Source organism: Theropithecus gelada, chromosome 4 (genome assembly GCF_003255815.1).
Source record: "Theropithecus gelada isolate Dixy chromosome 4, Tgel_1.0, whole genome shotgun sequence".
NCBI classification, from domain to species: Eukaryota; Metazoa; Chordata; class Mammalia; order Primates; family Cercopithecidae; genus Theropithecus; species Theropithecus gelada.
Window position 1 is genome coordinate 10,817,605 of NC_037671.1, and position 16,553 is coordinate 10,834,157.

At 45.6% G+C, this 16,553-nt stretch overlaps 2 protein-coding genes across 3 annotated transcripts in view; one reads left to right on the forward strand and one right to left on the reverse strand.

The window, feature by feature from the left end:
* The window catches only part of BMP6 (bone morphogenetic protein 6), a 159,322-nt gene extending 152,439 nt beyond the window's left edge, over window positions 1-6,883 (forward strand). Inside the window, exons 5-7 of the mRNA XM_025383877.1 lie at window positions 4,277-4,353; window positions 5,175-5,285; window positions 5,379-6,883. Of these exons, the coding sequence (XP_025239662.1) occupies window positions 4,277-4,353; window positions 5,175-5,285; window positions 5,379-5,528 (338 nt within the window). The 3' untranslated portion in view covers window positions 5,529-6,883. The remainder of the gene's footprint in view (window positions 1-4,276; window positions 4,354-5,174; window positions 5,286-5,378) is intronic.
* The window catches only part of TXNDC5 (thioredoxin domain containing 5), a 29,255-nt gene continuing 19,382 nt past the window's right edge, over window positions 6,681-16,553 (reverse strand). For both annotated transcript variants that reach the window (XM_025383879.1, XM_025383880.1), the window contains exons 6-10: window positions 14,555-14,641; window positions 13,752-13,895; window positions 11,000-11,082; window positions 9,433-9,562; window positions 6,681-8,366 (exon numbers count right to left, since the gene is read on the reverse strand). In XM_025383879.1, coding sequence (XP_025239664.1) covers window positions 8,244-8,366; window positions 9,433-9,562; window positions 11,000-11,082; window positions 13,752-13,895; window positions 14,555-14,641 — 567 coding nt within the window. In that variant the 3' untranslated portion in view covers window positions 6,681-8,243. The remainder of the gene's footprint in view (window positions 8,367-9,432; window positions 9,563-10,999; window positions 11,083-13,751; window positions 13,896-14,554; window positions 14,642-16,553) is intronic.

A 16,553-nucleotide genomic window follows, 5' to 3' on the forward strand; every position in this document is an offset into this window, starting at 1 on the left:
CAAAAAGTTTAAAACCCACAAAAACAAAAAAAATCCAGACAAACTTGTCAACACTACGTGAGATAGCACACTGCCACTCTGCACTCTCTATGCCCTAACTATTGAGTAATAACTTAGCTAGTTGGGGTTTTTACTAGTCAGAATTCTCCAGAGAAACAATCAATAGGATATATAGAGAGATATATATAGGAGGATATTTATTATGGGAATTGACTCAGGCAATTATGGAGGCCAAGAAGTCACATGAGCTGTTGTCTGCAAGCTGGAGAATGAGAAAAGTGGGTGGTGTAATTCGATATGAGTCCAAAGGCTTGAGAACCAGGCAAGCCAATGGTGTAAGTCCTAGTTGGAAGTCAAAGCCCTGAGTACTGGGGAGGGCCGCTGGTGTAAGTCCTGAAGTCCAAAGCCCTGGGAACTGGGAGCTCTGATGTCCCAGGGCAAGAGAAGACAATGACCCAGCTCAGTAAAAGAGAATTTGCCCTTCCTCTGTCTTTTTGTTCTCTCTGGGCCCTCAACAGAGGAGATGACACCTACCCGTGTTGGTGAGGGCAGGTCTACTTAGTCTACTGACTCAAATACTTATTTCTTCCAAAAGTACCTTCACAGACACACCCAAAAATAATGTCTTACCAGTTGCCATGCTCAGTAGCTTAAACCTGTAATCTCAGCACTTTGGGAGGCCAAGGCAGGAGGCTTGCTTGAGGCCAGGAGTTCGAGACCAACTTGGCAACATAGCGAGTCCCCATCTCTACGTGACAAATTAGCTTGTTATGGTGGCCCATTCCTGTAGTCCCAGCTGCTTGGGAGGCTGAGTGGGAGGATCATTTGAGCCCAGGAGATCAAGTCTGCAGTGAGCCGTGATGGTGCCACTGTGCTCCAGCTTGGGTGACCTAGCAAAACCCTGCTACAGAAATAGATGTTTTATCAGCTACGTGGTCTTTCCGTAGTCCAGTCAAGTTGATACAAAATTAGCTATCACAGTGCTCTAGATTGCACGCAGTAGAAGCAGACTCTAATGAAAGAGAAAAATAACTCAAGGATACCAGGGAACTTACCCAATCAACAAAAAGGCTGGAGACTTAAATTCAGGAAATCAAGGCTCAGATCTAGTCATGGGACAATGTGCTTTGGATCCCACCAATGGGGTCATCACCCTAGATACTGGCTGCCATTCTGCCCATTCTTGATTTCACCTTTGAGTCACTCCCTCAGGTTATATACTGCAGGGTGGAGACATTTGACTGGCTTTGATGAAGTCATGAGTCCATACTTCAGATGCTAGGGGACAAAGAGGGGAGCCATCTGTCATGGGAAATGGGGCTCTGAACCCCTCCTATCTAGGTATTCCCCCACGTGGGAAGTGTTCCTGAAAGCTGGGTAGCAAAAGCAGTAAATATCCACTACAGCTGGGTATGGAATTCTAGATTGATGGCATCATTTTCATATTATTTAATTTTTTAATGTGTATTTTTGTTAAGTTTGCTATCCAATTTGTGTTTATTTGTAAATAATTTTTATCTCTGGGTTGCTTTTAAGATTTTATGTGTTTGATATAGTTTCACTAGATGTGGCTAGATAAGAATGTATCTGATCTACTTGGAACTCACAGGGCCTTTTCAACTTAAAGATGTTTGCCTTTCTTTAGTTCTAGAAAATTCCCAGTCATTATGTCTTCAAATACTATTACTCCCCTATTACCGTCTTCAGAAATTCCTATTAGAAATATGTTGGACTTTTCATTCTCTCTTCCTTGTCTTTTTACAGAGAGAGAGTCATATATTTTGGCCATTTGACTCTGTGGTATATTTGAAGAGATTTCTTCAAATATACTGTGGGATTCTTTAATTCTGTCTTTAGTTGTGTGTAATTTGATGCTCATCTGTTTAATGTATAACTAATCTGTTAAGTAATCTGTTTAATCTGTTAATTAGACAACTAATGTTTAACCTGTTTAATCTGATTTTCAGTTTTATCTAATCTGATTTCATTGTTATTTTCAATGATTATGGTTTTTATAAAGTTCTATTTGACTCTTTTTACATCTACCTGTTCTTTTTTCATGTTTTTTCCCTATAATTTTGCTTTAGGTTTCTAGTCCTGCTTGTCTTCCTTCCATTATTTTAGGTATTCTTCCTTTTTTTCTCTAGTTTTTGTTTGTTTTTAGTTTTGTTACTGTTTTGGTATTCTTCCTTTAGAGCTTAGTTCAGACGACTCTTATCCACAATCTGGGGTCCTCTGGGTCCTCCCTTGCATTCCAGCCATACTCTTGTGAGACTTTGTGTGGTTGATTCATTTTTGTTCAGGGGTTCTTTTCAGTGGGAAGTTTCTGTCTCATGGTGATAAGTGGTTGATTGTGTTTTACTGAGAGTCCTTGTCCTGCATTGTGAAAATTTCCCTCCAGGGCTTCTCTGGGACTCTTGAAGTTACAGGCAGGGTGGTTCTATTGGGTAACATAGGCAGGTGGAGAGGATGAATAAATTTAGAATTATAAACCACCTAAAAATGTTGCCCGTCTCTTCTCCCAGTATAGGCCACTGGCCTGAGTTACTGTTTGTCCCTTTTCCTTAAAAAATCATGAAATCTGGTGGGGCATGGTGGTTCACACCTGTAATCTCAGCACTTTGGGAGGCTGAGATGAGCAGATCACTTAAGGTCAGTAGTTCGAGACTAGCCTGGCCAAAGTGTTGAAACCCCATCTCTACTAAAAATACAAAAAATTAGCTGGGCATGGTGGCTCACACCTGTAGTCCCAGCTACTCAGGAGACTGAGGTAGGAGAACTGCTTGAGTCGGAGAGGCAGAGGTTGCAGTGAGCCGAGATCGTGACCTTGCACTTCAGTCTAGGTGACAGAGCAAGACTGTTTCCAAAAAAAAAAATTTTGCATGTTCTCTCCTGCTTCAAAGCCAGGAAGACTGGGAGTTAGAAGTTAGAAAATCAAGTTCAAACAGGCCTTCAACAATTAGGTGACTTATTGGCTTATGTAGTTGAAAAGGGAAGGGATAGCCCGCAAATGACCTAGGCTCTTACACCCACTGACATCTCACATTAGACGACCTTTCTCTAAAGCCTTCTCCTTGCCTTTTATCCTTCCATCCTCTCTAGAACTCTCAAACACAACTCCAGATTGATTAATCCTTTAGAATCACAGCTCGAAATGTTGCTGTCCAGCTCAAAAGCCTGCAATGGCTCACTTTGAGCCGCTGGTGGGAAGTCCGAAGCATTGTGGTTGGCAGCCTAGGCCATTCATTTCTCCAGCTTTATCTCATCTGACCCTGCTTGACACATCCTTAAATCCATTCCAGCAGAACTCTTCTCTCTTCCTCTCACTCCCACTCCCACTCTGAACTGTCCCTTCTCTGAAGGGACATTTGCCTGTGGCCCTTGCCTATGTGATATTTGCCGATGGCCTTTGCCCGTAGCATCCCTGTTCTGGTTTGTACTGGAGTTATTTGGTGTCTGTTTCACACCACCCCTTTGTTCACTAAGTTCTTGGAGGAGGAAAGCCATGTCTGACTTACCTTCTATTTGCCGTGGTGCCAGGCAGAAGGCATGTCACAGAAGAATCGCTCCAGTGGGTCTCAGTGAATCGGGGCCCTCCCAGTGCTCTTGCTGGTGAATGAGTGAAGCCAGGCTAGCGGTTCCTGTGCTGCACAGGGTGGGCATGTGCACTTCAGCAGAGTCTCATGAGGAACCACTGGCTCAGTATTATTGCATTAGCACACAAGGGCTCAACCCTGGCAGTGAGGTGGGAGTACAGCCAGAGAGAGCATTGCCCCTGCACGGTGTCTCCCTCTCCCTCTTCTCCTGGTTAGGCCCCACTCCATCATTACTCTTCCTTCAGGATACCCTCCTGGCCTGGCAGCTGTCTTTAAAGTCCCTGTGCAGCTTCAAAATGGTCCCTGTTTGGACGGCAGCAGATCCTGCCTAGTACCATTGTCTGATCACGTGAATGTGACGCCTTCCCAGTCAGGCGCCTCTGGGGTGTACCGGGCAAGTTGGCCCAGTCTTCCATAGGCCTAGCATGCAGCAGGGCTCACAACATACCTCTGTTGCTCAAAGGTGTCCAAGTCACCCTGTGCCCAGTACTGACCCCAGGGGAGACAAAACAGACTCCATAAGACATTCAAGCCAACAGTCAGGAACCTGATATAGCTGTTGGGTGGCCACACTTGTGTCTAGGAGGCTGTCCTGAGCCCAGTCTGCGCCTGGCATGTGGCAGACTCTCTGTGAAGGAATTAATGAGTTGATGGGTGCGTCTTTTGATCTCCTCCAACAGATTACAACAGCAGTGAATTGAAAACAGCTTGCAGGAAGCATGAGCTGTATGTGAGTTTCCAAGACCTGGGATGGCAGGTGAGTTCTCCAGACATGGAGGACAAAGGTCCTTTCTCAGCAGTTTACTCTCATCTGAATGGTGGCAGCCATCACCAAACACCCAGAGCTTGAAGGCTGAGCTGCTTCCTTCCATGGAAGTCCTGAGGAGCCCTCCCCAACGCTCAGGGTCCTGGAGTGAGGCAGAGGAAGCTTAGTCTGTGGGGACCAAGCGCTCCAACACCTTCCTAGGGTGCCTGAGCTCTGTGATCCCTCAAAAATCAGTAGCCACATTTCCCAATACTCTTACCTCATCCTTTCAAAGCCCATAAGACATATATTTATTTGGGCATTTAAACGAATTTTAATTGAGACAGGGTTGGAAAAAAAATTAACTAATGGTTAACTTCTCCAATGGCTACAAACTGGCTCACCCAAACGATGCAGAAGCACACACGTTTGCCCCATACCTGAGAGCCACCACTAGTTTGTAAGGAAGGCAGCAAATTTCATCATAGGTGGTGAGCAATAAAAGATAGCTTCCATATGCAGGTGGCACTACTTCCACAGGAGCACCGTGGGCTCCTGGAGGGGCTATCTTGGGTCCAAGCACATATTGCTGGCAACCTACATGCTTCCAGGTAGCAGCTGAGGCCCTGTGGGCCTCTGCAAGGAGCGAGGGTTCTGGGGTCAGATCGACCAGGTTCACTTCCCAGCATTGCCAATCAAATTCCTAAGCCTTCCTGCATCTGTCTCCTTGCCTGGCCAATGTGAAAAATACCTTTTCACAGCATTCCTGAAAAGCACAAATCGTGTGAGAAGTGCATGCTAATCTTTTCTTGCTTCCTTTGCATTAAATCAAGGACTGGATCATTGCACCCAAGGGCTACGCTGCCAATTACTGTGATGGGGAATGCTCCTTCCCACTCAACGCACACATGAATGCAACCAACCATGCGATCGTGCAGACCTTGGTGAGCTTTCGGAGACTCTGTTTTCTAAGTGGGAGTAAGCTGAGACCAGGTGTCATTTCTAAGGTACCTTTCTCCCCTTCTGTTTTGGAACAGGTTCACCTTATGAACCCTGAGTATGTCCCCAAACCGTGCTGTGCGCCAACTAAACTAAATGCCATCTCAGTTCTTTACTTTGATGACAACTCCAATGTCATTCTGAAAAAATACAGGAATATGGTTGTAAGAGCTTGTGGATGCCACTAACTCGAAACCAGATGCTGGGGACACACATTCTGCCTTGGATTCCTAGATTACATCTGCCTTAAAAAACACAGAAGCACAGTTGGAGGTGGGACGATGAGACTTGGAAACTATCTCATGCCAGTGCCTTATTACCCAAGAAGATTTTAAAGGACCTCATTAATAATTTGCTCACTTGGTAAATGACGTGAGTAGTTGTTGGTCTGTAGCAAGCTGAGTTTGGATGTCTAGTGCAAGGTCCGGTAACTGCAGAAACCACCGTGAAGCTCTTCCTCCCCTCCTCCCCCAAAAACCCACCAAAATTAGTTTTAGCTGTAGATCAAGCTATTTGGGGTGTTAGTAAGTAGGGAAAATAATCTCAAAGGAGTTAAATGTATTCTTGGTTAAAGTATCAGCCTGTTCAGTACTGTCTATCAAAGGTAGATTTTACAGAGAACAGAAATTGGGGAAGTTGGGGGAACGCCTCTGTTCAGATTTCATTCCCAGGAAGTTTAATTTCATACATGACCCACAGCCCAGGCCACAGCCAGGGCTCCATGGGGCGCCTTTGTCTCAGTCATTGCTGTTATATGTTCATGCTGGAGTTTTGTTGGTGTGAATAGATACTTATTTCTGCCAAAAATACCATTTCTACACCTCAGTCCTCCATTTGCTGTACTCTTTGCTAGTACCAAAAGTAGACTGATTACACTCCGAGGTGAGGCTGCAAGGTGAAGGCAATGCTGCACCTCTTCTTGATCAGAACGGTTCTTTGACCAGCACATTAACTTCTGGACTGCCAGCTCTAATATCTATTTCAGTAAAGCAGTTCTCTGCCTGTTTACTATACAGCATACCATGCCACAAGGTTAGAACCAACAAAGAAGATAAAATGAGGGTGCCCAGCTTGTAATAGTGATAGGGGGATAAGCGTGCTGTTTATGAACTGAAATCATGATTTCCTTTGTAGAAAGTGAGGCTCAGATCAAATTTTAGAATATTTTCTAAATGTCTTTTTCACAATCATGTACTGGGAAGGCAATTTTATACTAAACTGATTAAATAATACATTTATAATCTACAACCGTTTGCACTTACAGCTTTTTTTGTAAATATAAACTATAATTTATTGTCTATTTTATATGTTTTGCTGTAACATTGAAGGAAAGACCAGACTTTTTTTTTTTTAAAAGAGTTTATTTAGAAAGTATCATAGTGTAAACAAACAAATTGTACCACTTTGATTTTCTTGGAATACAAGACTCGTGATGCAAAGCTGAAGCCACGCTTGACAGTTGTGCTTCTCTAGGAGGTTGGGTTTTTTAAAAAAAGAATTATCTGTGAACCACACATGATTAATAAAGATTTCCTTTAAGGCAGAGGTTGGTTGAGATGCTGCTGTTATCTTCTGCCTCAGACAGTATAAGTGGTCTTGTTTGTAAGATTGCTACCACCAGTTACTTTGGGCCAAGTATCCACATCCCCTTGCGCGTGGGAGGTGGGTGAAGGGTGTTGGACACAAAGTGGTTATTACGGGAAATAGCTCGATGGTAAAAGAACAAACACCTTAGAGCTTAGTCCTATAAGTGCTTATTCCCGAAGGAGATAGTAAAAGTGTTTAATCACAAGGATAGCATGAGTTACAGGACACTGGCATCAACAGCTGCCACAGCCGTGCACACCAGGGCCAGAGCAGTCCCGCTGACATCTGTCTTTGGTCTTGAGCTCAAATGCATCCCATTCTTCATACATTAGAAGGTCGACCTCCTTGAAGCAGACCAAGTATAGCAAGCGTCTAAAAGGACTACTGAGGAACAGAATCTGGAACTCTAGTTAGGGGCCTCCAGCAGGGCTGCAGAGCCTCCCTGGACCCACACCTGAGAAAGCCTGTCTGGTCTTGTCGCCCCAGGTGACAAATACAACTCCTTGTGGAATTTTCCATGCCTACCCTTTCTAAGGAAGACATCCAATCTTAAAGTTCACGTAGACTGGCTTCGTGTTAACATGATGAACTAAAGAAACGTTTCACCCCATGAGAAACAGAAGGATCCCTGAACAGGAACTGATTTGACAAGTATGGACACGTCAAGTTATGGCATCAGCATTGTCTTACTCAGGCACAGTCAGAAGTAACGCTGCTTTCATTATGGCTAACCTCTCACATTGAGAGAAGTCTTCACAGACACAGAAGCTCCAGCAGTGGCCGTGAAGGTATCTTCCAGAGGTGTGGGGTTTTGCATTTAAATCTGCTCCACGCTACAGACCAACCACAGTACTGAGTCAACTGTGACCTTAAGATCAGAGGAACGGCAATACTGCCACAAGGCCACCTTTCCAGAATTCGTGGGCAGTTAAACTATGCTTTGGATGTGCTTTCTTTCACCAAAATCACTCAACTCAGGAACCAAAAATAGTCCAGCAATTTGATTTCCCTCAACTCTATTTCAGTCTCAAAGGAAACCATTTAAATTTCATCAAGAGAAGGTCAAAGGGGATATATCGCCACTGAAAATAGTTTACACAGTGACCATGAGTTACACATTTACTTGGAGAAACTTAATAAAGAATCTGTAGAGTGTGTTGGCTTGGAACACACACACACACAAAGAAGATACCACACACTTAGTATGTTCTGCTTTCTGAACAGCCACCACCGGGAACCCAGTGGCCTCTGTGGGACTGAACTCCTAAATGCGGGGTGCAGGAGCCGGGCAGGAGAGGTGACTTCCAACTGTGTTTCTAGAGTTCGTCTTTCGCTTGGCCCAGGACAAAGCGGTGTAACGAGTCAAGGTCTCTGCCTCCACTGTGCTCACTGACTTTCTTCCCTCCTCGGAAAAGCAACAATGTGGGGTAGCCTCGTACCTTAAACCAAAAAAGAAAAAAGGTTGCAAACCAGCGGTCCAGATCACATACAAATTGCTTCCTAAATAAAACCAGATACACCCCTACTGTCGTGGCTGGAAAATTCTGTGGCTAATTTTTAAAGGTATATATTCCATTAAAAGAGGAGCAGACTATTTAGAAAGCAAAGCCGTGGGGCACTTCTGAATTCAAAATGACATCATTAAAGATCAGCATCAAAGGAATGATTTTACCCTAAAGTAGACCCTTTCAGTCTTTACTGTGCCCACGATCACCTGCGGATCTGGTGAAGATGCAGATTTGGATTCAGCAGGCCTGGGAGTCTGCATTTCCAACGACCTCCCTTGCGATGCCCTGGTGGTCCGCAGACCAGACCATGAGAGCAAGATCCTCTTGAGGATACATTTTTCAGTTGCAACTCGTTTCTAAGACTTTTAGGGCACAAGAAACAACTGGTATCTTTTAATGATAAGGAAACTATGTCTGGGTTACGTCTATTCTCCATCTAAAAGGCTCCAAAAGTGTTTGAATAACACAAAAGGAGAAATAAAAATGACACATCTTCCAGGCCATCAGATTGTGCTAACAGCTTGGAATGAAGGCAGTAGTTAACCCAAGCACAGGACCGACTTGCTGGCATGGCCCTTTCAGAAAGGAGGTTATGTTGAAATGATTCTGAGATTCAGCCCCTGCATTTTAGAATGCTGGCTTATGTGTGGAAAATGAGCGACTCGGGTATTTATGGCGAAGGCTACAGATCACTGGTCAATCATCAAGAGTAGCGGTGTGGGAAGCCCCCCAGTCTATGGTGTGGGGTCTGTTACTTCATGGCCTTATACTCAGACAGGTTTTCAACTGAAAACCTGCACTGAAACATGGATACTAACTAAGAAGTGGGCGGAGAAGAATGCCCTTCCTTCAAGAGAGGATCTCTTTTGCTTCTCAAAACAACTCAAAGGGGACATAAAAGCCACATTGTTGAGAAGATGAGGGCAGAGCGAGTGATCGTGGTTAAGGCACAGTTCCCTCGGGATCTGCTCCCATAAGCAGCCATCCGAGCACCCACCGAGTACTTGCTGCAAATACTCCGTTCCGCAGTGCAGTCTACTTCAGCGATCTTGACCCCTGCCAGGCCAGGGAATTCCTTTCTAGAGAGTTCCTCCCAAGTAGGAGCCAGATTCTTACAATGACCACACCTAGGAAGAGAAAAAGGACAGCTGGTTGAAATCCTGGGTCAAGATCATTCACCTACACTTTGCTGCCAAGACAAGCCCTGCTTCTTCTGTATGGGACAAACACGTGCCTAGAGATTTGTAAAACACCAAATTCTCCCACTGGGTGCACATTAACTCTTCCTCCTCCTCCCATCCCAAACGAAGAACCCAAACGTTGATCTAAGGTAGACTTTCAGACAACGTGACAGAAGCAAGCCAGTCTGAAAACAAGTTGAGATTCTGAGACCATTCCCATGCCATGGTCAACTGCACTAACTGGTTTATGAAAGCACCAGGAGCAGAGGAACAGGGAAGACAGCAGATGCCACACAATTTCTTAAAAAGTCACTTGAATGCCAAAGACATTTTAGATTTGATCGCTTAGGGTCTCAGAAGTTCAAAACCATTTTAAGGCCTCCTTGGTACTTCAGCGATTTGGGGTGAGCATCAAGGCCATGACTAAGTTTGGTTCAAACCCTCCCTTCTACCCGACTCTGTTCCCTTGTCTCTTCTGACCCCCTCCTGCCGTATGGATGGCTCCCCTTCAGCCAAAGGGGATCCTCTTTCTTGATACTTGATCTATGGAGCTTTAGGTTTTTAAAAGTTGAAAATGATTTGAAAGGCATCGCTACGGTTCGTTTGAGTCCTGTGCTTATTAACTTTTTACCCCTATGGTTAGTTTCTCAGGAATATGTGGAGCGTAACAAAAAGAAAACTAGCGCCTTTATCATGTTTAGATAAAGAATTTAATGTTGTCCTAAACCCTCTGCTTTTCCAAATGGATTGTTTTATTTGTGAAGACAAAAAGTTACTCCCATTTTTTCAGCTGAGGGAACTGGGGTTCAAAGGAATTAAAGGACATTCACAGTAAGTCTTAGAACCAAGGTTGTCTGGATCTCACACTATCTGCAATCCATTTCTGCTCTGGTCTCCAAGACAGTGTGGCACGCAGGTCCAGGAAACTGCGTAGCATACTGAATGGCTCTAACAGACTCTACTGGATTTCTCTACAAAAGAAATCTGACTACTTAAAAGAACCGAGGAGCAAAACTACATCATGACACTCATTGTTTCGCCAAAAAAAAAAAAAAAAAAAAAAAAAACCCATCTATTTGGAAAAGTGCAGATACCACAACACTGAATATGGCCATCATAATTTGCCTCAATTTTTATGTTTTCTCCAAAGTTGATAGAACTTTACATTAGCCTCATTCTCCATATATAATTAAGGCCACTGAAGTTTAACATATTTGAATATAGGAGCATAATGATAACGGTTCCTTATTTCCTACAACATGACCTACATGTAAATGCAACACGTGCCCAACATTGAGTCTAGAGGGGTGGCAGATGAGCTGGAAAACATGATGTGACTTAGTACACATGGACAAAGTAGTTTCTAATTAAACAGTCACTTACCATGGAGCATAAAACTTGATGAAGGTTATTCCTTCTGCAATGGTGTCATCGAAGTTATTTTCAGTGAGTGCCAACACAGTGCCCTTCAAGGGAGGGAAAAGCCACAGTTCAAGTACATCCCTTAAAGTTGAGCAGGGCCATGCTTTCGAATTGCAGATACACGAATCAGTAATTTTTTTAAAATGCTGTTATGCAGGCTCCAAAGTCACAAAGAAATACCTACACAACCTGCATTTCATAGGCTATATACAAAGGGAGGCTGGCAGCCTCTGAAGGGCAGAGAGATCAGTACAAGTCCCGGGGTCCCAAGCCTGGAAGATGCAGTGAGGAGGTGGCTGGACACTACGGGGGTGGTGGGGGCAGGGGCTGTCTTTTGGGGATGAGGCAGGTTGAAAACTCCCAGGCCATTGTTCTGACACCGCTCCAGGGCTCTGTGGTGTGGACCAGGCAGCCCTGGGTGTCCGACACTTGAGTCTGCACCTCTAGGCTTGGAGTCTCTAGGACACCCACTGAAGTCTGATCCTCAGCTGCTTTTCTCACTGGCCACCCTGTTCTCCTAGCACCCTTTTGACATCCTCTCTCTGCAACAAAGAACTGAGTTACAATAGCACAGGCAATGATATGTGTTTTATATTGAACATAAAAATGGAAAGCAGCCTGTTCTAAGTCAATGTGTAAAATGTTGATGGAAGCTCTGGCTGGAGAATTTAAGGGAAAGGTGCTACATGGTAGTCTGCTTTAAAGCCATTCTCCCTTGACAGTTCTTTACAGAATGACGTCTATGTGTTTCTCCAAAAATGGATCTGCGATTCTCTCCTGAGAGCAGGAATGGGATGATTTATCATGTGGCTAAGTGTACCAGGGCTGCTCCATTTGAGTCTGGCATCGAGTAACATATGTCAGTGACGGAGGCCAAGCGGGGCCATTGTGGAACACTACCATCTTTATGTCCAGAAACATGACGCCGCACGCACTGAAAAGACCCACTTCATGGTGGAAAACTGTATTATAAATAGAAACGGTGCTGTGATGAAAACATCCATGGTATATAATTATACTCAATTTGGGATGACCTTTGTAACCACCATGACACACATACTCCTCTAACATATGTGGTCCTAACAACTACAAAACCAGCTGCTTGCTTCTTCAACCAAAACATCAACTTTTAAACAACACTCAGGCCATCCCTGACCTACAAGTGTCCAACTAGGGATGGGGCCGTGGGGGTGAGGAGGCCCTGTATGGCCCCACGCAGTGAGAAGGGGGTTGGTGGCTCCACTGGTTTTTCCAAATCCCATCTCCTGGCCTTCAGGTGTGGCTTCTACCTGAAGAGGATGACACGGGCACTCTCGTCCAGTGCAGACCTCCTGCCGTAGCCCCAGGCTCATGGATGGAACTGCCATTGAACACTGCCACCTACGCAGTCGACAGCCGTGAAGACCAACACCTTGAAAACCAAGCTCATCCCTTTTCCTCGAGCTCTAGCTCTGGCCCTGCCCCTGTGCTGGGTACCGTCCTCCACCAGATATGCAGGAAGGAGACTCGCCTCGGACCCTCCCTCCCTCTCCTCCCCGCTGCACAGCAGGCTGGACTCCTTATGCTGGCTTTCTCCTCCTCACCATCCCACAGTCACAGCCGCACCATGAGACGCATCATCTTTAATGGCCTAATAGAGCAGCTTCCCACCTCCAGCACGTGTGCATGCCAGTCATGATCCTACAACTCCACTCTGCACAGAACTTCCGTGGGCTCCCTGTGAATATGGGATACAGGTCGTAATCCTTGGCCAGCTGCCCACATCCTCTCAACTCCAGCTCCTCTCTCTCACTCTCAGGGATCCTACACCACACCCCGACCTGTATCCCCTGTGTTCCCCCAGCCCCAGCTCTGGCCCTGCGGACACGCCGGCTGATCTCTGCTGGTGCGGCGCCTCAGCGGCAGCCCTGCCCAGCCTATCTGTCCAGCACAGATCCCATCAGTCAGCTCCTTAGGGACACTTCTTGCCCATTTGCCCCCACTTCTCTCTAGCAACCAGCCCCGCACACATTTCTGCCCCAGCCCCCTGCCATTGGCTTCTGTGTCTTCTCACCATTTGCCTCAGAGACCTGTATGCTTCAGAGGCAGGAAACCGGTCTTATTTTTATTTCCTGGTGGCCTAGAATAGTGCCTGTGATACAACAAGGGCTTGATAAAGCAGAACAAACGAATCTAAAACCTCCTGCTATCTGAGGGGAGGAAGGAAACCCCTCAGTGTGTCAGGATGGCCTAAGCAGGTTACATCTACAGTCACTAGCCTGATCCCTGTGGATGCCCTCTTGCTTACAGGTCTTCTAGGGCCTCTACAACAGAGGTGAAAGGAAATGCCCGGGACAAGGTCAGGAATAGAATCGGGGCCCCAGGGCCAGCGGCCAAGATTTCACAGCAGAAACCTGCCGAGCATAGTCATCCTTTAAAATGAAGAGGAAAGGAAGGATTCTCTAGAGATTTTTGACACCAGATATTGTCTTGGGATTTGTCTCATATCCATTTCATGTTTTTAAAAGGGAAGCTTTTGTTTACATTTACCCCTGAAAGCATGCAAAAGTTGACGCAAAATACGTGTTGAAAACGCAGCTATAGCCAACCATCAGAATGACTCTGTCCCCAAACTGTCATTTTGTCCAAAGCATTTGAGAAGGCCCTCTGAGGGTGGGTGGTTGGGGCCGGGGGCCATGGGCCTGCATGGATCCCGACCCCGGCAGGCACCCACCTTGTCAGCCTCGGGCTCGGCTGCCAGCACCGGGGCCTCTGAGGGCTTGACGGTCTCCGTGGCTCCGGTCTCTGTGCGCTGCAGCTGCAACTCCACGTACTCCCTCAGTGACTCCAAATCCCGCTTTCCCTTGTACTGATCCACCTGTCCGAGACACGGGCACACTGCTGAGTGAGTCCACTTAGGTGTTCTGAATCACTTAAGCCTTCCTCCAACCCCTGCTTGCCCAGGTCGGCTCTCCCAGATGTCTTAGCTGTGGTGCTAAGTCTGCATGTTCGTATTTAGATGGGAATGTAGAGAGGATAACTGAACACTTCGGCTTTGGTGAGAGAACTATACGGGCCCCTCTTCCCTCCGTGGGGTTATACATCACGGAAGTCTGGGGCGGAGGCCTGCCAGCGAGCTGTTGTGCTGATGGGGAACTCTGAGCTGCTGACCATCGGCCAGGGAAGGAGGGAGAGAGGCAGAACCGGACCAAGTGCAAGCCTTAGCTCTGTTCAAAGGCCTGAAGGTTTGTGTTCATGACCAGAGCACAGTTAACCCTATGACTGTAAGATCTGGGTTATTCTAGTGATAACTTGGGCCACTGAAATGTTTCAAGGTAGTGTAACAAATGAATTTATCTCCACAACCCGAATCTTATCAATTAAGAGAAAGACATTTGTTCCATTATACATATTTCTCCAAACCAGTGCCCTAACAATCAAGACTGGCAATTCAGTGTGCCCATTAAACCACTCAGTAGCTCAGCCTGATGGGGTTAAGAGATGAAGAACCCTCAACACCTAGAAGGGCAGACGTACCTTTTTCCCATCTCGGAACCAGAGAAGAGTGGGGTAGCCACGAACCTGGTTTCCGGAGCAGAGTTCATAGTGCTGTGTACAATCAACCTGAGAATAAAGGCAGACCAACTTCCCAGTCAGTTTCTTCATGGACCTTCTTGCTAATGGGACTACTGGATGCTTTGTACTTTACAAATATTCTTTTCAAAATCCAGATTCTGTAGCAACTCTGCCAGCAAGGTGCAGTTTTTGAAGAGAATGTTCCTAAAAGCTACGCTAAAACATACCTGAGCTAAAGGGAGTAAGGGAAAGATTTACTTTAGAGGTAAGATGTATTGTATTAATAGCTCAGTTAAACATGCCAATTTTTAGGAAGCAACACTTCAACTCAAGCAAGTCAAGTCAGCACCTGGGAGCTGGAGTCAGGGTCCTGGCTTGACATTTGCTGGTGGTGGTGCTGGTGGGAGGGGTTAGCCTGGCTGTCGGTGTCTGGGACCCAGACCAGTTCACATGCCAGCTTAGAATTTCCTCTCATGCTCGGGCTTAGAGGCTCTTAAAATCAAGAGGGAGCAAGAAGTGAATTTTAAACAGGAGTAGTTGGTATATAATAAAGGTAAGACTGAAAAGATGTCAAGATTACAATCCGTCCTTAATTCTATAAACTGAATTTACCAACAAGCACAGCTCTTCAAGCTTTTTATTTCATTTCAATCTCAAAAAGATTCCGCTTGCCCAACATTTTCATGAAACATCTTGTTCTAAGTCATTGCTTTCTTTTTTCTTTTCTACCAGCACGAAAATCGGCAGGACTAAGTTGTTTTTCACTATGTCAGCAAACGGGGGTAAAAATACTATTTCAACACCTAGGACCCATCAGACAGCGGCTCAGGTGCAGAACTGAAGTACAGCAGGCCTCAGCCCAAGGTTGGCAGAGGACAAACATTTTGAAGGGTCCGGTGTAACCCAGCCACATGTGCCAGGCAGGAAGGGCTTCAGCATGGTCACCTAGGCTTGTGTCTGCTAGGATCCTCTATGGACATAAACCTAAAAGAATCTCCCATAAAATTTCATACAATCATTAAGTAAGGATACAAGGAATGGGGTAAGACAGTAGACAAGATTATTTTATAATTACTTCCCCGCAATGTTCAATAACTATAAACTGATAATCATAACATGTATAATTAGTATATATTATCATAAGCGTTTAAGAGGCAACAGTGAGAAATCCATTTAACTGACAACAAAAGTGATTGCAACTTACTAAGCATCCGCCCCATGCCGAGCATCACACTAAGCAGTGTACTTTCACCTGCCCAGACACCACACAGTAGATCTTAGCTCAGTTTTGCAAAGGGGGAGACCAGGCGTGGAGAGGTTTTGCCCAAGGTCAGCCAGCCAGGTCTACCCAATCCCCAGGTTTACGCTTTTGACCATCTCACCATCCCAAGTAGATCATCCTGTTAACCATCATCCAGTCCTAGACATGCAGCGTTACTTTTGTATACAAATCAGCCCCGTGGCAAGGTAGAAAAACGAGATTTTTAAGAAAGGAAATCTATGCATGGTGTCTGGTAGGTGCTGGAAAGTGGACAAGAATAAAAGTGATATCCCTGGAGCTACACTGGATATTTCCAGAAAATCCAGTTACACAGAATTTGTCAGACATCACTCTTGGCTTCTCTGTATAAAGTGGGAAACCCTGGAAAGAATCCCAGGCACAGTGCAAACTGAGGGAGGGTCTTCTACGTGCCTGGGTGAGCACAGGGCCAGGGTCCTTTTAGAGAGGGCTCTTGGGTGAGGTCGAACGTGGATGGTCTCCAAGTTCGTCCAGTGAACATTCTACAAGGCTCGACCCCGTATCTTTGCAGAACGGGCTCTGGGGCTGCCAATTCAGATTTGGCCATCTCTTCAAAATAAACAAAGCAGCCGAGGCCATAATTTATCTCTGGGCTGTGGAAAAGTCAGCAAAACTCAAAATCAGGCTGCCATCTGTGAAGGTGAAATGAATTATCAAGTG